The 22,689-nt window shown below is 42.8% G+C and overlaps 1 protein-coding gene across 1 annotated transcript; it reads left to right on the forward strand.

Moving 5' to 3' along the window:
* The first annotated feature begins 1,609 nt into the window (after nucleotides 1-1,609).
* Nucleotides 1,610-22,663, forward strand: F10 (coagulation factor X). The gene is made up of 8 exons (XM_048855704.2): nucleotides 1,610-1,772; nucleotides 5,256-5,416; nucleotides 7,711-7,735; nucleotides 11,860-11,973; nucleotides 14,091-14,222; nucleotides 16,115-16,410; nucleotides 17,688-17,805; nucleotides 21,227-22,663. The coding sequence occupies exons 1-8, from the start codon at nucleotides 1,694-1,696 to the stop codon at nucleotides 21,772-21,774; spliced, it is 1,473 nt and encodes a 490-aa protein (XP_048711661.2). The 5' UTR covers nucleotides 1,610-1,693; the 3' UTR covers nucleotides 21,775-22,663.
* The last annotated feature ends 26 nt before the right edge of the window (nucleotides 22,664-22,689 follow it).

The following is a 22,689-nucleotide window of genomic DNA, read 5'->3' on the forward strand; positions in this document are numbered from 1 at the left end:
CTAAGGTATCAAAGGTGTGAACTCAAAGGAAGCAATTGTTTAATGGGGTGAATGGGGCGCTACCTAGGTGCAATGGGGTGAAAATATAAAAAGGAAGATTGAGGCAAAATATCCTGACAAATTTCCTGACAACGGGATTTGTTCAATTGAGAAATAGTCCCCAAAATATGTAGTGGAAACCCCATCCCTTGTGATATTTTAAGTTTGACTGGACAAAAGTCTACAAAATAAGTGAGGAAGCATAAGAAACAATCCTGCCACAGCCAAGAGTAGGGACTTCCTTGAGGACCAACACACTCTGGGGGATCTATAGCACTTCCACTCCTGATGCTGGAAAACAGAAGAAAGGGTTCAGCTTTAAAAGATCCTTCCTGGCCTGGGGGGTGGGGCAACAGGTTTACCTGCCACTCCCTTGGCCCTAAATACTGAAGTTGTTGAAAATGGGTCAGCTGGGTCCAGTCCTTCACCCTGAAGATGTTGGAAGAGAAGGGTGTAGAAAGCAACTGAAAAATACTAAAGGTAACTGGGTGGATACCTCGGGGGTCTGATTCAGGAGCAGGTCAATTCCTAGACTCCACAGGAGTCAGGGAATTACTGAGCTCTTCAACCTTCCTCCCCACTGGACCAAGAGAAGGGAGAGGGCACTCTTATCACCTGCCAAATGGTCCAGGCAGTGGGAGCGTTGAACCCAATGTAGACAACCCTAGCTCTGAGCACCTCTTGCAGCTAGCATGGATGACAACAGTGGCCTATTAAACAAAACCATCTAATCATGAATATTAGCTGTAAATTTCCATCTTATTTAGACAGCCAAATATGGCCTATTTTGTTGCCATCCCGGTCATTTTTATTCAGTTTGCTTATTAATATATCATTTCCATCTCTAGGCTATTTATAGCCTATCTATAAAAGCTTTGTCGTCTTATACTGAAAAATCACAAAGCAACCAATTAGATTTCTTTCAAAAATATTTAGCTTTTATTACGCATAGAAAAAGTTTCCAAGAAGTTTTCTGACTAAAATAGCCAGCTTCCAAAAACTCACCTACTCCAGCATCCCCAGCTCTTCTTATGCACAACTCTCTCCAGAGCATATAATTAAGCAGACGTGCAGATTAGAGAATTAGTTGCAACAGCATTTCCTCTTCAATCTGTACTCAGACCCAGTCTAACCAATAGAAATGCTACAACTCACATGGATCCTAGGCTTTTGTGCACGTACTTTGGAATAATTAGCACCCTGCAACACACACTGCTAAGACCCTGCAGGACATGTTTTCAATTTAGATTCAAAATGCAACATTTCCTAGAAAAGTACTTCAGGAAAGGACTTCCTTCCCTTTAGTGTTCCTTGCATGGAAATCTATAGGTGATTAGTCCCATAAATACAGATCAGCTTTCCCGCTTCCTGTATGTCAGGGCCAGAGGTAAGTAGAAGAACATTTTATTTTTCCTGGGGTTAGGACTCCAGATTTCTTTAATTCAGTTCTGGCTATGACATCGCCAAGAAAGGCCCAGCCATCCAATCAGCATGTTAAGTTGGACAATCCACATCCAAACATGCATAAACACTATTTGTTGTGATAAGAAGTACAGCACAGCAAAGCACATAACAGGAAGTCTGGTACTGATTAAACCTTGGTCAGTGACAGCCCTGCAGTGTGGGAAGAGAGAGAGAAAACTGTTTTCTACAGATGAGTGTCATGGCTGGCCAGTTGCTCCTCATACTGCTTTCCACTTCCATAGCAGGTCTCCTGCAAGCTGAAGGAAATGGTAAGAGAATCTTGACTTTTTGCCTCTGAGGCTGGTTTGGGGTTCTACGTGAGGAATGAGCTCTTATGTGGCAGGACAGGAGCAGAGTAAGCCCAGGGGAGTCCCCCCCCCCCCATGCTTGAGTGTCTCAGACATTTTACATGTTGGCGTTTCATACCTGCAGCGTGTGTGTGATCAGTTTCAGCACCAGGTACTGTCGCTATGAACTGGTTTGCCTAGAGTTTTAATGTCATGGCCACACTTTCAGTTTTCCCAGTCAAGGTGTGGGGCAGATAAGCGTGGGGCAGAGGCAGTACCTGGAGATAAAACCCTGTCTGTGGCAAAGAGGAAAAAAGAGAGGAAATGTTTCTTCCCACAGAGATGAGGTAGGCAGAAAACAACACTTCCCACCTTGGAGAAAAACTACCCTTCAACCCAGAAGCTAGTGAGAGGGAGGGTAGTCCCTTTCCACCCAGCAGACTGGAGGAGGGGGAATGGAGACATAAAAGGGAAGGGGGAAATCCCCTCCATCCCAGGAGAGGGGGAGATGCATGGGAGAGTGGAGAAGGGAAACCAACAATTAGAAGAAATGAGATGTGGCTCCAGACAGTAGGAAGGGAAGTCTCTGCCCCTGTGCCTCCCCCACTTCTTCAAAGCATGTGAAAAGGAGTCTGAGGAGAGGCAGATAAGCTTGTGAGAGAACACTACAGGGAAAGGAGAGACAAAAACCAAAATGGGGGAGGGGGAAGGAAAAGGAATAAAGATCTGTATAAGAGTGGGAGAGAGGGGAGAGCAAGAAGACAGGCATTTTAGGGTTTAGTGTTTGCTGTTGTTTATATTTTAATTTAAAAAGGGCTAATGTCAAACTGCGTACGCCCCCAAAGCTACAATACCATCTTGTAAGGAATGTACATCCTCTGCAGCTTCCTGGGAATGAGTTGCCAGGTAGGTGGATAATTTCCTAAATCAAATGAGACCAGAGGGAGCTAGCGCGGGACTCCAGAAGCCAGGGGTTCAATTCCCTGCTCCGTCACAGACTCCCTGTGTGACCTTGTGTCAGTCACTCTGTGCCATAGTTCCCCATCTGTAAAATGGGCAAAATAGCACTGCCCTACCGCAGAGGGCACTGTGAGGATAAATACATTAAAGACTTTGAGGTGCTCAGATCCTATGGAAAGGGGGCCATCCTGGGGACCTTAAATAGACCAGAAGATTTGCTTTTCCTTTATCCATTCTTTAAGTCCTTTAAGTGCTATTGTGCTGCAGTTGCCAACAAGCCAAACACTGCTTAAAACAAACAACTACCCAATAGTTTCTAAGTACAAAATCAGTCTCCAAGGATTCTGCCCTGGGCGATTTCTTTGCCAGCCTGTTTAGATTCCAAAAAGACTCTCTTTGCATGTTTCTCAACTGTTTTGCTTTACCAGGCAAACAGCCTACTATGTTTTGAGGCAGGCATATTTAGGGACGCCAGAGATCAGCCTCACAGACAGAACAGACTGGGTCATAAATACACCATTCCTAGCTGTAATAATCGGCAGTGGCGGCAACATTTAGCGATTAAAACCACACTAGTACATAGCTGCCTCCTGTCACTTCCTCACAACTACAGAGCAGGAAAACTAATTTAAGGATAAGCAAGATAATGAGTGAACTATGGGCTGTAAATCATTTAGCCAGACACCCACAGTTACACTGACAAAGAGTTAGACCACATCCTGGCTGTAGTTCTACTGAAATCAATGGGAATCCGTGCAGCAGTAAGGTACTACCCAATGTGGGTAACGCTGGCAAAATCTGGCCTGCTGAGGCTGATCCAGCCATTCCCCCTGAAAACAAAACACCAACTGTCTCAAATCTAATTAATAGAATCATAGGCCTGGATGGACCCTTGAGAGGTCATCTAGTCCAGTCTCCTGCACTCATGGCAGGACTAAGTACTATCTAAACCATCCCTGACAAGTGTTTGTCTAACCTGCTCTTAAAAATCTCCAGTGACAGAGATTCTATAACCTCCCTGGACAATTTATTCCAGTGCTTAACCACCCTGACAGGAAGTTTTTCCTAATGTCCAACCTAAACGGCCCTTGCTGCAATTTAAGCCCATCGCTTCCTGTCCTATCCTGAGAGGTTAAGGAGAACAATTTTTCTCCCTCCTTGTAACAACCCTTTATTTCCCTTAGTGATCATTAAAGTGCATAGTTAATAAAAATAATCAATTAATAATAATCAGGTGTACAACAAAACAGTCCAGGAACTGCATGTTCTATGCCAAGGGAGGCCGCATGATCCACTGGATAGGGCATGAGGCCATAAGACTTGCATTCTAGCCCCAACTCTGCCACTGACCTGCTGTGTGAAAAACACTCTTTCTGAGTTCAGTATGTTTATCAAAACCCACCAACATGTCAGCGTTTACAGCACAGTAACTGATGATGATTAGTACACTCAATAGTTGACTCTGGTAATAATATAATGATTTACGTGCATGTATTCCTGCCCCCTTCTGGAAGTAACAGCACTGTTCATGCATTCAAGTGGCTGAGATGGACCTGTGGGAACTGCTTCTCCAATTTAATAAAATAGCAGCTGCCCTTTTAACCTCTGGGGCAGCCATTCTCAAATATTTACCATCATGCTCTGCTCTTATTAAAACAAATGAGCTCAGACCCCACCTGCGCTAGACACAATGTTCATATGTAGCCACTGTTAGTTAAATACCAGAATGCAATTATAATCACCTTACCCTGACGTTTCAATTAGATGGGGATATTATTGAGGGCAACCTGGGGTGTTACTGGGTCTGAAAGGAGAGCCTGGGACAGCACAGGAGCATTTGGGAAGATGCGGGCGGAGAAAGCCTGGAGTCTTGGGGATTGTGTTGGCTGGGGCAGGGCTCCTGGAACAGTCTCACCCGTGAGCTCCTTGAATCCCTGTCTTACCATTTCATACCTCCTGGAGTCTCTGTCCCATCCACCTCCTGGCCAATGAGCCCCTGAAGCAGCCACTGTTGCTGCTCGCTCACCAGCTTTCAGAACAAAGCAGGCGGACATTGTCTTCCTACCTGTCAGTGCCACAGCAGCCCCCGGCAGCCAGGAGGAATTGCTGTGTGGGAAACCTGGCTTGGGCTGTGCAGCCCTGGTGGGTGTGTGAGAGACTTTATTTGGTTCTAGAGCAGGGAATCAAAAAGCAAAACGTAAGCAGCAATTTGCATTTTCTTATTTTCAAGATTAAGTGAAGTAAGACAGAATTTCAGGGTCCATCCACACCCTGTCAAGGGGCAACTGTTTGAACAGGCTTTTCGGAGGGATACTGGGATATACCTTGCTGGCATAAGGAGTTGATACATATGGGCCAGAATCTTTTATTCTGCTTTGGGTAATGGTGCCTAGAAAGAGATTCGGGTTTGTTATGTGTTTTTTTTACTCAACTTATTGACTCCTTTCTAATGGAGTTCTTTGGCATCAGTTTTAAAATGATACATGTCATTTCCTTTCCATTTAGTGTTTTTACAGGAAGAAAATGCAAACAAGTTTTTGGGAAGAACAAAGCGTGCTAATTCCTTTTTCGAGGAGCTGAAGAAAGGGAACATTGAAAGAGAATGTTATGAGGAACGCTGCTCAAAAGAAGAAGCCAGAGAAGCCTTCGAAGACACAGAGAAAACTGTAAGGACAAATCAACATGAAACAAGTAGGCCTTCAGGTGAAAGGCCCCTAATATCACTAGTTACTTATAGCATTAAACCCACAGAGTGATTTCGAGCTCTTTCTGTTTTAAATATTAGAAGTGGGCTGAATGGCAGAGTGAAACATACAACATCTGAAAAGGCATCCAGTCCTAGTTCAGGTCTTGCCAGATCAGATCATGTTAAAGCCACCTGTTCACTTTTACCTGGTTCTGATCTGTTTAGTTTAGACAGTGACCTACTTAGAGCATCTCTAACACTGTTAGAATAAAATATTGAAAGGATGGATTCTCAACCCCTCCTGAGCTCTGCGTGTGTTCAGTGGAGCCCCTTTCTGCATTAAGAAATACAGGCCAGGCAGAACAGATGTCTTCAGATGAGATTTGAAATGAGATGGAGAGAGTACAAGAAGGCTGATTGAGATGGCAACCACTGCCGAGGAGAAAGTTCTCGTAAGATATTAACCAAGCTTATCTCAAATGCCTGGTACTTCTCAGACATTTAAGGGCTGGATTCGCTATTCCACATAGAACTTGTCTCTGTGGTGTAAGATAAAACTGCTGCTGTGCAGCTGTAATTTACGCTGAGGCTCATCAGCTGAGGATCAGGGACCTTGTAGCAGGCTGGACTCAATGATCTGATGTCTTTTCACGGGCTCAAACTGAGGTCGACTGTGCTACTGGCCGTTCTTGTCAGCCTGGCTTACTGACTATACTGGATGATGACCTCCTTTCAGTGTCCTCATGTGATAATCTGACTCTCCAGCTGGCTTTCTGCCTGTGCAAAACCAAAGCGTCCCCTTAGGTCTTGGAGAGGGAGAGTGACTCCTTTGGGCAGCAGGAAGGTTATCTATTAGGCTGGCCTTGAAGAGTCCATGTCCCCTTCCTCACCAGAGAGGAAGCTTATCCCAATGCTAGTTTTAGAGCCTATGTTCTGAGTCCCAGCCTTGCCCTGACTCTTGGCAGCAGGAAGAAGGCTGAGCCAGCCAGAGAAGAAATAGGAGGCCACAAGTAGGGAAACCAGGAATGAGAAAGGCAAAGGAGCAGGAAAGAGATGTGGGAGTTAAGGAGAGGGACGGAGAGATGGGGACCAGAGAGACTTCAGGGGATTGGGGTGACTAGAGAAGGGAATACAAAATGTTTGGAAGGCAAAGAGTGAAATTTGGTGAGGAGACGTATTTCAAAAGGTGGGTGAGGCATTGGGGGAAGAGCACAAAGAAACTAGGGGGAGGGCAGAGGCAAGATGGAACAGAAGGTGAGAGAAAAATCAAGAAAGCAGAGCCACATAGCCTGAAGGTTAGTAACTTGGATGTAACATTTATATTCCCGCATTTTCGATGAAGTGAGCTGTAGCTCACGAAAGCTTATGCTCAAATAAATTTGTTAGTCTCTAAGGTGCCACAAGTACTCCTTTTCTTTTTTCCACATTTTATACTGTATCCCTGGCAGAAAATAGGGAGTCTGCTCTGAGCCATAGGGCATAGGAGGATTTTAAGGGAAGATTGTGGTTCGGGTTATGGATTGTAAATGGAGTGTAGGGGAGGATCTTCAGGCTGACTGTGACCTGAACATGGGTTGTTGTCACTTTTCTCTTTATAATTGAGCATTATGGCCCTATTCTTCCACCACAGGATTCAAATAACTTCCATGAAGTCAAACAAGTTCACTTCTTACAACTATTCTTCTCCTAAGGCAACAAGGTCTGTTAAAGCATTGTTTGGGTTGCACTATGAAATTCACAAAATATTAGGAAGTGGACTAATTAAGAAATGTTAGCTCAGCTGTGGCGAACATCTACAAGAAGCAATATATGATAAGCTATATATTTAACCAGGAAAACTGAAAGAAAAGAGGCCACGAGAGAGAGAGGAAAAAAATAGCACTTTGCCTTCTTTCAGTGTTAACTTTATATAGGATCATAGCTAATTGAGATACAAAACATCACCAGGGCCATATTCTCCCACCATAGATTGCAGTGTTGCCAATTCTCCCTGTATCTGGTGGGTTTTTTTTCTTAAAACCCCCTCTGGGATCAGGTTATTAGATGAGTAGCTCAACTTTCACTGATACAAAAATGTCTAGACTTCATGGTTTTGTTTAAAGACTCAGTTAAAGTAGAACACTGCACTGCAAGGGCTTGTATTTACATCCAACTTAAGAAGTTCCACTTTAACTGTGTCTTTAAACAAAACTATTTTTAGTATATTTGTATGAAAGCTTCTGTGTTAGAGTCTGATTCACTAATCTCTGCCTATCTGTTGTTTTTCCCCATTAGGATGAGTTCTGGAATAAATATATAGGTAAGGAATACTTTAATTGTACTTTGTTCTTAAACCTTAGAGAATATATATTACAACATTTTGGACACTGAGGCCTTGTCTACACTACAGGGAAAAGTCCATCTAAGCTATGCAATTTGAGTTATGTGAATAGCGTAACTCAAGACAACGTAGCTTAGATCTACTTACTGCGGGGTCCACACTATGCAACGTCAACAGGAGATGCTCTCCCGTCAACTCCCCCTACTCTTCTCGGTCAGATGGAGTACAGGAGTTAACAGGCGAGCGATCTGCGGTCGATTTAGTGGGTCTTCACTAGCCCGCTAAATTGACCGCTGATGCATCAATTGCCACAGTGCCAGTCCTCTGGTAAGTGTAGACAAGCCCTGAGAGAAACACACTTTATAAAAAAAAAAAAAAAAGAAAAAAAAAAAAAGATTTGTTGACTGATAAGTAAACAACGCAGCTGTGTGACCCCTAGAAGCTTCAGTTTGCAATGGTGTTTGCATGGTGACCATTACTGATTTAGTAATTTATTAAGCCGGGACTGTGGAGTCCAGTACACAGGGATTTCACAGCAAATCAGCCCTTTCGCTTAGGTCTGGACTTTCAAGTTCCCCAGACTCAAACCTAAAGGACACATCTCACACGCACACCACTCCCAAGCCCTGGGACACCACTACTTACCATTTTCTGATTTTAAAAGGAGCCCATTGGCTTCCTGTACCCGTACCCCATCACGCCTCTCCTTTGTTCACTAAGTCAAATCTTCCCTTACCCAATTCCAAGGGTCTTCTTCATGATGGCAAAGAAGCACCTGGCCTTCCTCATCACTCCTAACTAGGGTTACCACCTGGCCAGTATTTGACCAGCCTGGCCAGGTTTTATTTAATGGATTTGCCAGTTGCCAGAAAAATAATTTAATCTGCTGGGGTTTTTTTTTTACATGGGTCTAAAGATTTACATTATTATCATAATACACTGGGATATCTAATGTTAAAGGCTTCTGTGTCCAGCTAAAGAAGCTGCAGTGTTCCCACTTGCGCAGTTTAAGCAATAACAGATCAAAACAGTTGGAAAATATGGCAGCTGTCTGGCCACCAACACGCAAGCGCACCGCACGTGTGTGAGAGAGGGTATGAGTCATGTGAGAGCAAGGAGATGTGCAATATGATCAATCTTATCTATGTGTGTTATCTCTCTAGATACTGTAAGTGACTGTAGAAGCGGGGGTTGTGGAGTTGCCTTTTGTTTGAGGCGGACTTGCCTTGGAGGGGGGTTGCCTTTTTTTGCATTTCAAAGGTAGTAACCCTACCTCCAACACACACAGGACAGCACATATGTCTTCACTGCAGAGTTAGCGCAAGCTAGCCTAGCCCAGGTAGAGCATCCCCAGTGCAAAGCACCAACTGTGCCAGACCCATGTGCTGGGACGGGTTTCTGGTGCGATATTCCATGGTTCTTAGCAGTGCATTAATCTGAGCTGCTCTATGAATTCATTCACAGGGTGAGCATGCTCTCTCTCTGCCCCTGGCATAGAGCTGCTGTCTGGCAGTGACATGAGAACAATACTGTATGCAAATGACTTCCAATCAGAGCTATTCATTAATACAGACAGTTCTGAAAGGGAAATCAAACAGCATGTGGCAGCAGGCACTTTTAACAAGAATGTCATTACGGAATTCACTCTGCAAACCACAACGTGATTTGTAGTATACCAGGCTGACTTCTCTGCTCCTCTGGTTCTTTCCTGTCCACTAGACATAAAAGTGTCATTTGGGGTACATTTCCCCAAAGGATGGGTCTTACTGTTATCACATCTTTACCAGAAGGCCAGTGTCCGCTTCTGGCCAACTGGCAGCGCAGGAAGAGGATTTCTTGAACTGCATCTCAGTTCAAATGCAGTGGAAATTCAGCAAAAATGGAGCAGACTAATGTAGGGTTAATACGCTGAGCCAGTGTAGGTGATTTACAGCGCAGAAAGAGCGGGGAGGTAGAAGAGAAAGTACAGTCCAGGTAGAATTGTGGATAAACTTAGAGGTCCAGCAGCACCTGGGTTTGATTAGCCTGCATTCTCACTGCAAAGTAGGTTGGTTGCCAGCCCAGGCTGAAGCAAAACCCAAGCTCAAGCCTATATACTCAATCATGCCTGCTAGCACAGGCCTAAAGCACCTTCAGGACCAAGTTAGAGGTTTTTCTGTGTAGACAGAACAGGGGTTGGGGCAACACCCAAGCTATAGCCCAGGCTAACTCTTCAGTGAAGATATACCCTAAGAATGGGAAACGAGTTAACTGTGGTTATGACCCTGTGGCAGATAAGCCGGAAAGTCACTTGGTTTCCTGATTATCCTGTAAAGAGGCAGCCCAAGGAGAGGAAGACAGGGGATAATGGTGGCAGCCCAAGTTCAAAGAGGCACAGAGGGGAGGTAATTTAGTAATAAAGCACTGCAGGTATACCACTCTACTCCCATGTTCGTGGTTGTCTTTGCGTCCCTGCTGCAGGGCTGTCAACTGTCACAATATTTGGTGTTTTTCTTAAAACCCCAGATTAGGTAAGAATCTCAGTTATCATTTTAAAAAAAACATCGTGGCCGTGGAGAAGAGTTTGAAAATGTGACCCCTAAAGGCTCAATGGCTGCAAGACAAATCATAGGAACACCAAATTTATTAATTTTTTTAAAATCTCATGAATTTTCAGCCAATCACATGATTTTGTAGGGGCCTGACTCACGATTTTGATTGCTTGGGGACTGCAATACCACGGCTAGGTAATACAAGGAAAAATACCAGCAGAATAGGGGACACTCCTGAGCCATCTCTCCTGTTATCTGAAGATTTTGGGTGTCCCCTAAGATCTTTGGGGTTATCTGGCCTTCACAACCCTCAGCACAAATGTTGCACTCTCTGACAATGAAGTAGTATCGAAGCCTTTTCTGTAGGAGGCAGAGTTATGCTTCACAATACATGAGTAGAGTTGGTCAGGAGTTTCTAGCAGCCTTTTGTCAGAAAATACCAATTCTTGGAACCCAAAATGTTTTGCGGAAACTTATCAGGTTTGATGAACTTTCAGTGAACCACTTGTTTGAACCACAGCTCACCTGGGGGCTGCTGGGGAGCCCAGGGTTTTCAGGCTCCTTGCCATGAAATGTAAGCCTGGGAGCACCTGCTGTAAACTGGCTCGGCTCCCAGCTCTGCATCAGGGAGCCTGGAAGCTCTGAGAGGCTTGGCTTGAGCCAGGGTTCTCAGGGACTCCAGGCTTTCTGCTGGGAAGCATGGAAACCCTAAGAGTCCAGGCTCTAGCCAGGGGATCTCAATCTAGGTTCCTGAGTCTAAGTAGGGATCTTGGAATGCCTGGGAGCTCCATCTCAAGATGGGGTTCTCAAGGCTTCCAGACTCTATGCTGCAGAGCTAAGAGCCTGAAAATCCTGGGACATGTTTCAGGAGCTGCACCTCTGGGGCAGCCCTGGCATGTGGTTTATCCCTGGGCTGGGGGCCCCAGTGCTTCCAAACTTCCCGGCCAGCCGGCTCGCTGGACTGCCCAACTCCCACAACCTAGTGATACAGCTGTCCTGACAGCTGGGCTGCCCAGGGAGCCAGCTGGCCTGAGACCCTGGAAGTCCTGGGGTGCCCAGCCTGGGGCAATCTGTGTGGTGGGCTTGCATAGGTATTCTGTCACTTTCGCAACTGCTGTTCAGTGCTAGGCATCTGTGAAACTGGCAATTATCATGTAAATTTCAGTCAGCGGCTGCCAGGGTCCCTGGGGAGCATATTTCATTTCGATACACCATGTGGTGGTGGTTCCAAAATGAAAATTTTCGGGAATTTCCAGTTTATGGGAAGTTTTGAACATTTTGTTTCTGTTCGGAACATGATCCATTACATACAAATGTCAAAGCAGCACAAAATGTACATGCATGATAAGGCTAGTGCATGATATTAAACTGTATTCCAGGTGTCATTGTTTACTGTTGCTCTAGGACCCTTTGGGAAATGCAGTTTTAAATCTCATAGGGTTATCTTGAGATAACATTTTAAATACAAATAACAAAAAGGACAGTAACAAAATTCATCATCCAGGAATACTTCAAATCTTAATAAAAATGTTTATGCTGTATCTTAAAAGCTTCTGTGGCCTCTCTTTGTAGATGGGGACCAGTGCAAACTCAATCCTTGTCAGTATGGTGCAACGTGTAAAGATGGAATTGGCACATACACTTGTACATGCTTGGATGGATATCAGGGCAAAAACTGTGAATCTGGTAGGTTTTTGTTTTTACTGTAGGATGGTGATGAAATATTCAAAGAACCAATGGGTAGACAATATTTCTCATTTCCTTAGAGTTAAGGAATAAATGATAGAATATGGGTTGGAAAGTTTTGACAGGTCTGAAACCAACAATACCTGTTGTAATAGACCCAGGCCAGCTGGGTACAGCAGACTAGCCTTATTGGGATCCAGGAAGTGGGCGGGCGAAGCCTACAGCAGAGTAGCAGAAGGCAGATATACTGGCCACTGGATTAACAGTTTTCTGTTCCCTGACTGACCAGAGCAGGGGCTGCTCCAGGCTAATAAGAACACCTGACTCCAATTAACCTGCAAAGAGTCAGGTGAGGCCATTAAGCTAATGTGACCACCTGACTCTAATTAAGGCCCCTCTGATAATATAAAAGGGCTCACTCCAGTCAGGCAGGGAGGAGCTAGGGGAGAGGAAGTGTGGTTGAAGGGCTGGTTAATGAAGACACCCTCAAGTCATTGGTAAGGGAGCCCTAAGGTAAGGGTAAAGAAGGAAGAAGCAGGAGAGCTGTGGGGAAGTGGCCCAGGGAAATGTAGCAACTCTGGCAGTAAAAAGTTGGCTGCCAACAGCTGCTATCATTAGGGTCCCTGGGCCAGAACCTGGAGTAGAGGGCAGGCCCAGGTTCGCCCCCGCCCCCAACCCGCCACTACAGAAACACTTCCTGGGAGGGGAAAACAGGTCTCTGTCAGGACAGGAGGCTAAACTGTTTTGGCATGAGGCCATAGTAGCAGAGACTGTGGGAATTTTCTCACCAACCTCCATTGCTGGCTTATGATGAAAAGGGCTCAGTAGACTGTATCCCTGGTCCTAGAGAGAAAAGGGCTACGCGGAGGGTTGCAGTGAGCCTCTGAAGCTAGCATAAACCGCCTGGAAGCGCGGGACCCACGGGGACAAGGTCAGAGCTCTGCCACACTGGCTTAGGACCTAGGCCAGTGCAGTAAGCCATTAAACTACCATGTCTTTGCAAATAGATATGGTTAAAAAATGCTCAAAAACTTCTGTTAATGTTGCAAAGCAGGTGCCCAGTCCTACAACCCTTATTGATGTGGGTAATACTTACCTCACAATCAGGCTGAACTCAGTAAGAATGCTCGGATGAGTAAGGATTGCAGGACCTAACTAATATAAAAGCACCTTATTTGCGCTCCCAGATACAATTCATCTGGTATTACACCACTTATTGTCTAGCAAGAGGAGGAAGAGGCAAATCAGGGGAGACTGATTTACAGAAGATAATGCAGCGACTCTCTATCCTGGGCACCCCATTCTCCTTGAGGTTCCCTCTCTTCATCTAAATCCTTCCTGAATACTCACTTCTACTGGGACAGCTACAGGAAACTAACGATATCTCTATATGTACAGTGCTTCACAGCGCAGCTGTACCGATACAGCTGAACTGCTGCAGCATATCTGGTAAAGACACTCTCCCCTTGGCATAAAAAAAATCATCTTCACCAGTGGCATAAGCTATGTCAGCAGGAGAATTTCTGCTGTGCACACAAATGCTTCTGTCGGTGTAACTTATGTCACTCAAGGGGGTGGAATATTCACACTTCTGAGCGACATAAGTTTTGTCAACATAGGCTGTAGTGTAGACATAACCAAATGGAAAAAGTCATCCACTTATTTATTTATCTTGTGAGTGAATGGGTAATGTTTCTCAAATGCTGGGAGAGAAGGGTTATCGGAAGGTTATCAGAATTGAGGCCTGGAATTGGTTTGGGGAGAACAATGAGGGATATGAAGTATAAGGGGAGGGAGGAGTAACATGCCTACCAGCACCCTGATCTCTTTGCTTGTATGTTATACTCCTTTCCCCCACCACTTGTTTGTCTTTGCCTTTTTAAACTATCTATTCTTTGGGGCAGAGACTGTGTCTTCATCTGTGGTTTGAAAATGTCTAGCACGTTTTGGGCACTATTGCAACATGAGGAATAATGCATCTGCCAGAGGCATGTTTGAAACATTGCAAAGAAAAAGACAAAGGCTCTGGCCCAAATTTACAAGAATTATCAACTGCATATGCCTTTATAAAGTCACCATTTCTTTGTCATTTTCACACAAATGTGTCTTTTATGTAGTTATACCAAAATACTGCAAGCTGAACAATGGCGATTGTGGCCACTTCTGCAGACCTGAAAGAAATGGTGTTGAATGCTTCTGTGCCACTGGCTATATTCTGGGACCAGATGAAAAATCTTGTATTCCGACAGGTATGAAGTAATGCATTGATGATGATGGATACTCACTTTGCTTTGATGGATGAGAGTTCAGCTAGTATTGACTTGAGTTCTGGGTTGGTTTGGTTTTTATTGCTTCTCACATGGGAAACAAGTCCAATCGGGGAGTTGCAAATGTGGTTGCATGTCTTGCAAGGGTAGTCGCCACTGGGGGGAGGGTTTGAGGTGCTGGCTTTACGACATGCTCTTGTCTTCTGCAGAGACCTCACACACCACTCCTCAAAAGTGGATGTGGCCTCATGGCACAGACCCTTCCATCAGGGTCTGCCCAGTGCAAAGAGTTCCCAGGTTTTAATGTCTATCTTGCACACTATGAAATTGGCCCTCAAGATGTCTTTATACCTGAGGATGGGTTGACCCTTAGAGCAGGTTCCCGTGCTCAGTTGGCAGAAGAGTGCCGCTCTCAGTATACGGGAAACCTCCATGTGGACCATGTGTCTGACCCAGCAAAGTTGAGCTCTGATGAGCATGCTTTCGATCCCAGGGATTTGGCACTTTGCAAGGACTTCAGTGTTGGGGATCCTGTCCTGCCACTTGATGTTGCAGATGGTGATGAGATTTCTAGTATATTGAAAACCAGCCTTTTGGTGGTCTAGGATACTTTGGTGGCATGAACAATTTGGATTTGGCACTGGTGATGCCTAGTTCGCATTTTTAAGGCCTCCTGCCTGTGATCCTGGAAGGGGCTGAGCACCTTCAAATCCAACTGAATGGGAGTCAAAGACACTCATCCTTCTGCAAGATATGGCCCATAGTGATTATCTGAATGCACAGAGAGCACAGGTGACAGAAAACTATACTTGCAATTGTTTCTCATTTAAACAGTTTTCCCTCAAGTAGAGCTTGGTCCATTTAAAAAAAAAAAAAAGTGAACACAAAATACTACATTTATAAACTGCTTGGGTCATACTAATATAGATTAACCTTATAAATTAATATACACTTACATTATTTATAAAACAACCAAGCTCTACTTACATAACAATGATGGTATTCAGTTCCTCAGATATTATTAATCTTAAATTAAAAAATAATTTATTTAATCAGAATAAATGATTGTGTTTATGACATCCTTTATAAGTTTTAAAAAAAAACCCTATGTTTAAAGGAGTCATATGAGTCCTAAAATATAGCACTTTGCCCAAATACTCATTTTTTGTAAGAGTGGATGCATAATCATAACAATTTGAATAATTGAAAACATTTCATTTTAAAGATTTTGAAAGCATACTTTCAGTGAAATTGTTTGCTCAGCATTGTCTCTATAGAAATTGAGCACTGTGCATAAAACTTAGCACTGTGGACATGCCTTAGGACAACAGAAATGCGATTGGTTTTGGTCCAATCTGGTCTTAGGCTCTGTGCTGTCTGCCAAGCCCCTGCTGGTGTCTTGAAAAATTTCATGGAATCTGCTGTTCTAAAGATAACCTGGTAAATGATTCAGCTTTTAAAGGACATGGTTACACTATTTTTTTTTGTCATTTATAGAGTATGTTTTCTCTTCTTTCTATTATTTATACAAACATTTGAAACCCTGAAAGTGATACCTATTTACGTACAAATCATTTTCCTCCCTCCTAGGCACACATTTGTTTACTGTAGGACTTCTTATGAATGCTGAGCTTCTGGAAGTTTAAAAAAAAGTGCACTGAAATCGTTTGTTCAGGATAAAAAACAAACATCAATAAATGTACTTGGACATTACAAATGAATAGAAGAACAAGAAAGGTCACATATTGAGCTTTCTAACCATGAAACTCTCCACTCAACTTAGCTGTCCTGAAGGGACTAGTGTACATTTAAATGTCTAAAGTTACCGTATTGTTAGGACATCAAATCCTAACTTTTCATCGTTGTCCTTACAGAGCCTTTCCCATGTGGGAAAGTTTATGTGAAGAGAAAAAAGAGGTCAGTGATTTCATTTGGTAACAGTAGCAGTGTTATCAGTGAACAAGATGGCAACCCCAATGAACTGTATAGCAACAATGGGACAAGCCACAGAAACATCACCAGTATCGCAGACAGTCCAGATCTTCTTCTTCAGAATGAAACAAAAGCTCCCAATAGAACAGAGAATGATCCTAAAACTAACGTGTCTCCAAACCCTCATACGAGGATAGTAGGTGGTAATGACTGCTTGCCTGGTGAATGTCCGTGGCAGGTAAATATGTATGTTTTATATCTTACACATAGAGAGATACACAGTAATGTTGTAGCTGTGTTGGTCCCAGGATATTAGAAAGACAAAGTGGGGGAGGTAATATCTTTTATTGCATCAATTTCTGTTGGTGAGAGACAAGCTTTCAAACGTACGCAGAGCTCTTCCTCAGGTCTGGGAAATGTACTCAGATGAACAAATTGTTTAGTATAAGTAGTTAACACACATTGCGAGGGACCATTCATGGTGAGGTGGCCTGTTACCAGCTCTCCAGTCATGGGGCGGGGGGGGGAGAAGGAACAAAAAATGCTGGGCTGAAGGCAGGAGGGGCGGGGAGAGAGACTGTGGGTTAATGGGTTACAAATTGTTACAGCAAGCCATAAATCTAGTGTCTCTGTTCAGTCCATGATTTTTAGTCTCTAGGATAGTTATGAATTTAAGTCCTCAGGCTCGTCTTTTGAAGGTGTTGTGCACGTTTCCTTTGAGCATGAGGACTGATAGGTCAGATATAGAGTGATCCCTTTGTGAAAAGTGTTCACCCTCAGCTGATGTGGTATTTTTGTCTTTTATCATTTTTCTGTGTGTTAATTCGAAGAGTAGTGACTGTCGGATTTCACCCACATAGTTGTTGGGGCATTTAGTGCGCTGGATGAGGTACACCACGTGTTGTAATAGGCACGTGTCGGACCCACGGATCTTGAAAGGTGTGTTGTGGGAGATAGTGATCATTGTAGCAGTGGGGATACATCTGCAGGTTTTGCATCATCTGTTCTGGCAGGCTCTGATGCCAGTTTGAGTTGGTGTGTCCTGGCCTGTAGGGAGCTTGCTTCTGATGATGGCTTGGAGAAGTTGGGGGGTTGTTTGAAGGACAGCAGGGGTGTATATATACTGTTGCTGGGCAGATACAAATACACGCAGTCCTTGACTTTATGATGTTCGAGTTATGACGGAACAGCACTTACGACGTTTGTAAATTGACATCCCGTTCCAACTGTACAATGTCGGTTCCGACTTTGATGCTCGATCCCACAGTGTTCCTATGGGATTTGAGTTACAATGTTTTCAACTTACGATGCGATTCTCAGGAACCAATTTGTCATAAGTCCAAGGACTGCATGTATATACACACACCGGGTGTATGTATTGTAGTTGTATGTATGTATGTACAGTATGTAAAAACCTATTACCTATGAAGGAACGGTTGCTTTAATTTTAACCAGCTATTTATGAATTCTTATGTTTTTCTATCCTCTGGAGTCATCCATTTTATCTCCTTGCAGGCTCTTCTAATAAATGAAGACAAGGAAGGGTTTTGTGGAGGGACAATTTTGAACCAGTTCTATATACTTACTGCAGCTCACTGCATAAACCAATCTAAAATCATTAAAGTTGTTGTCGGTAAGTGACTGTTATTATTTTATTCCTTTAGTACAAGAACAGGTATTAATGACTAACAATCTGTCCTCTAATCTCCATATGCAGGATGCTTTCTGCCTCTTTCCTCATAGATTTTCATTTTGTCTTGTCAGCTATCATGATTGCCTCAATTTGTCCCTGGACTGGTACGGAAATGAGTTATTCACTTTGTAGCTGGCATCAGTGGAAATTCTTTTTCCTCTTGGTGAACTATGTGGACATGATAAAGAACAATAGTTCTAGCAATTTTACCCCTCCTTTCTCTCCTCAAGATACTAAGAATATTGCCTTTTCCAAAATCTCACCCTCTTTACCAGCCAGAAACTCTGAAATCTCAGGCTTTAGCTACACTAGGACACTCGGGAAAGTTAAGATGAATTAACTGAAACAGGTTTAAGCTAAAGGAAACTTAAGCTATGGCTACACTAGAGAGCTTACAATGGCACATCTGCGCCGCTGTATGGTCTCCCATGTAGCTGCTCTAAGCCGATGGGAGAGTTCTGAAACTGCACTGGTGAGACTGACAGGGGATCTCCCGGTGGTGATGGACAGAGGTTAAATTACTCTGATGATAGAATAATATCCACCATTTTTGGCACCATGAACCATTGGGCACTGCTGCTGTGACCATGAATCCTGGCAGAAATCAGTGCAATCACACTGAAGATGTACTCAAGAGAGTACCACTTCAGCAACTATCCTGGTGCATTTCAAAAAGCCAGCATAGCAGTATCTAATCTCTAGTTCACATACAAAATCACCTCCAAGACCTTGGAACACTCTCCAAAAGAAAGCAAGAAAGAGCCCTTGCCTCACCATCTTTAGATCACACTCTAAAACCTCGTATTGATTCTTCAATACGAAAGTCTTCAAAGGAGCAAAGAAAAAGAAGCAGCCCATTCCAAAACAATAGCTACAAATTAAACCAAAGCCAGAATGGAGAAGTTGTCTGTCCCATCTGAACAGACCCCATTTTTCCTGCAAGCCATATATAGTACATAGGTGATGGTGATAAGCCAGTGGTCTGCTCCAACCCAGCTCTTTCAGAGATTACCTCATCCCTTATGGACTTCTGCAGCAGCTGCAATCAGTAGAGGTGTGTTGACCCAAAGCTCCCTGGTAACAGAGAATGTGCCTACATAGCAACTGGGAGGTGTGACTCCCAGCTCAGGTAGACGTATATGCACTAGCTCTGCTCAAGCTAGGGCAACCAGATGTCCCAATATTAGGGGCTTTGTCTTATATAGACAAGTATTACTCCCCCCCTCCAAAAAGAAACCAGTGTCCTGATTTTTTACACTTGCTGTCTGGTCACCCTAAAGCTAGCACAGTAAAAATAGCAGTGGAGCCGTGGTAGCATGAGCGATGGCTTGAGTACATACCCACGGGGTCAGGCAGGATTGCAGTCAAGCAACTAGCTAACTCATGCTGCCACAGCCATCATACTACTTCTAATACGCTAACTTAAGCAGAGCTAGTATGTCTGTCTCTATCCAAGCCAGGAATCACACCTCCCTCCCAGCTGCTGTGTAGACATGCTCTGAGAGTGATAGGGGCTAGGCAGTCTCAATATTCACTCCTGACCGAGATAAGCCAGGGTCCAAGTGCCATCGTCTTCAGGTTGTGATGGAGGACACACAATTCTCTTTTTGTAAGCTTGCTCCACCCTGTAAGTATTGGTTACCCTCTGGTGACTGACTCCTGTTTGGTCTACCATACCCTCCCACCCTGCCCTTAGAGATGGGCCCTGTGCAGTTCGTAGATTTGGAGGAAGCTGGGGAGAAGGGTATTCCAAAATCTGAGAAATGTTGATTTCTGTTAAATAAATGATAAGAGCCCACAAATACTACGGCAAAAGGTGCTTTAGAAATACACACAAAAACGTGAAAAGTACAAAGGTGGTCAGTTCAGAATTAGGTTATTTGCATTGTTATCAATCTTTGTTTTTGGTTTTTATGGGGGCTTTTTTCTGTTTGGGTCTTTAATTTTGTTCATAGGATCTTTATTATATATAAACAATGGATCATATCTGTTTATCTATAAATTATTAAAATCATATTTCAGGTTCCCATAGCATTACATAAATATCAGCTCTCCATCTGCTTCTGCCTCAAACTCAGAATCCTAATGCCAATCTACAAAACCCTCAACAGAGTAGGAGTTGATTATCTTGGAGAATTTTTGCAGCCAGCTAAGACGGTCATATTTCCCAGGAATGCTGCAGCTGGGGAAGCCCAGACCAGACTTACAGACAGTGGGCCAGAGGGTCTTGGCAGAAAGACCAAAAGCTGTAGAACCCCTTTCTATAGTACTTCATATGGAGTCAAGGTCTGACAGATATACCTTCTTAGATGTAGAAGTGGCGGCTTGACTGTGGATGAACCCCTCTCTCTTGGAAGTTGCCTACATACAAAGGTACACCGAAAGGTGTGATGTTAAACCAGTTTGGCTAAACTAATACAACTTTGCGTGTGGACAATATTACATTGGTTTAGACTTAACTTAAACTAGTTTAGTTTACACCCGATATAAATTACGTTTAAACCTGAGCATACATGCATAAAGATGCACTAGTTTAGCTAAATCAGTTTAATATCACACCTTTACTTCAACTGATGTGACTTTGTGTGTAGACCAAACCTTGGAGAATTCATCAAATAGCATCAAGGTGGTAATAATATATGTATTTGACAACATTTAGATATTGATCTGAAATATGCTGCAAATTTGGAAAGGCCTAAAAATGACCTGTTCAATAGTTGTTGTTGTTTTAATTTATCAAAAAGAACTCATCGCAAGCTTTAGGCTCCCAAAAATATAGTTCGTAGTTATACAACAAAAGCAAATGATGCCCTTTGTACAACAGCAAGCCAGAAAATTTACAAACATTATCAAACCCAAAGTCCCAACCCATCCAGTTCCCAAAGAAACCCCATGCAACAACACTAAAATATGTGGGACACTGTTATTTTTTGCTGATAGCGAGAATGTTAAAGAATTTTGAAACACAAAGAAGCTGTGTTTCCAAATTATTTTGTATGTTGCCAAATAAAGGGCCAAATCCCATTTACACTTGTGAGAATGCCTATCCTATATGGCCCAAGTGGTAGGCAATGGCGAACAAAACATTGTATTACATTCCTAAATAAAATCACCATTTTAACGCGAAGGTCCTAACTCGCCACTTGTTTAGCACTTTCTGTAGTCATCTATTCCTGTGCAAAGTGCAAGTAAAATGCTCCCAAATCAGGTTGGGAGGATTGTCCATCTGATTTGCCCATAGAAAAGACTACAAAAAGTGCAAGGCCATGGAGTATTGGTCCCTTAGTTTTTCTAGGAAGTGTTTTCTTTCATTTGTTGTACTGTCTCTCATAATAATTATATTTTTAATGATTTCACACAGGGGAAGTGGACAGAGATAAGGAAGAAAACACGGAAATGATGATCTCTGTGGAAAAAATATTTGTACATGGTAAATTTGTTTTGGCAACTTATGATTATGACATAGCCCTTATAAAATTAAAGGAACCTATAAAGTTTTCTCGGTATGTTATCCCGGCATGCCTTCCTGATGTGGAATTTGCTAACGAAATTCTGATGAATCAAAAATCTGGAACTGTTAGTGGTTTTGGACGTCTTTTTGAACATGGACGGGTATCCAACAAACTTAAAGTGCTTGAAGTCCCCTATATTGATAGAAATTCATGCAAACAAACTACTAACTTTGCGATCACAGAAAACATGTTCTGTGCTGGCTATGACAATGTAACTAAAGATGCATGTCAGGGAGACAGTGGGGGTCCACATGTTACTAAATACAAGGACACCTATTTTGTTACTGGTATAGTCAGCTGGGGAGAAGGATGTGCAAGGAAAGGCAAATATGGAGTGTATACAAAAGTGTCAAAGTTCCAAGGCTGGCTAAAAAGGACATTAAGACATAACCCTTAATTATATGAAATTAATTTAGCATTATGTTTCGGACACTCAGCTGATCCATAAATAAGAGTTCAGTTTTTTTTAGCACTTCTGCTGAAATTCTTTCCAGACAGCTTCCTATTTCCTTTAGAGAGTTACAACACTGTTTCTTTATGAGTTAACACATGGTTTTCAGCATGCGTACTTGCACTTAAAACAATGCTCTGTTTGATTTAAGGACTTTCATGAAACAAGATTGTGTTTTTTGTTTTTTTCTTTTAGATTCCACTTTGGGTTCCTGATTTACAGTTTTCCAAATTGATCTGTAGGAAACGTAGGGTTGTTGTGGGTTTGTTCGTTTGTTTGGATGAACATACTCTAGTTATAATGAGTGGGAGAGACAAGACAAATGTACAAATAGCATTTACCTAAAAATAGGTGTGGGACATTGCTGAAATTAGACAGAGCATTTCCAAAGCCTTATGGCCTCAGGGCAAACGGTCTAATCTTCCAAATGACACTTACACACATACATACACACACACACACATTAAAAAGCTAAAGAAGGCAGAGAGGTTACTCATTGCTAAAACTGTGCAGCAAATAAATCTTAGACAATTGATACTAAATAACTGGGTATTTCATAGAAACAAAATGTCTATGTTTCAATTAAACATAGAGTACAGTCAATAGAAAAAAAAAACTTGATTCTTATCCAGAAATCATATATATTCATCATATATCTGTTTGTTTCTCTTTTTAAAATACTTTATCACTCTTGTTTCTTTTGTGGACAATTAATTAATTAATTTAGTATTAATGTGGATGTTGTAGGTGAAATGCATGTTCTATAGAAATGCAATATTGTTGTATATCTGCATTTACCAACAAAATAAAGTGTTATCTATATTTATTTAGTAAATAGGCGTTTGCAAATATATATATGAA

This window comes from Caretta caretta, chromosome 1 (assembly GCF_965140235.1).
Source record: "Caretta caretta isolate rCarCar2 chromosome 1, rCarCar1.hap1, whole genome shotgun sequence".
Lineage (NCBI taxonomy): Eukaryota > Metazoa > Chordata > Testudines > Cheloniidae > Caretta > Caretta caretta.

Excerpts from the sequence above, each read along its gene's own strand:
- F10 (XM_048855704.2), top strand. The coding sequence starts at position 1,694 with ATGAGTGTCATGGCTGGCCAGTTGCTCCTCATACTGCTTTCCACTTCC. Across the intron at positions 1,773-5,255 it reads CCTGCAAGCTGAAGGAAATG|TGTTTTTACAGGAAGAAAAT; the intron begins GTAAGAGAATCT and ends CTTTCCATTTAG. Across the intron at positions 11,974-14,090 it reads GGGCAAAAACTGTGAATCTG|TTATACCAAAATACTGCAAG; the intron begins GTAGGTTTTTGT and ends TCTTTTATGTAG.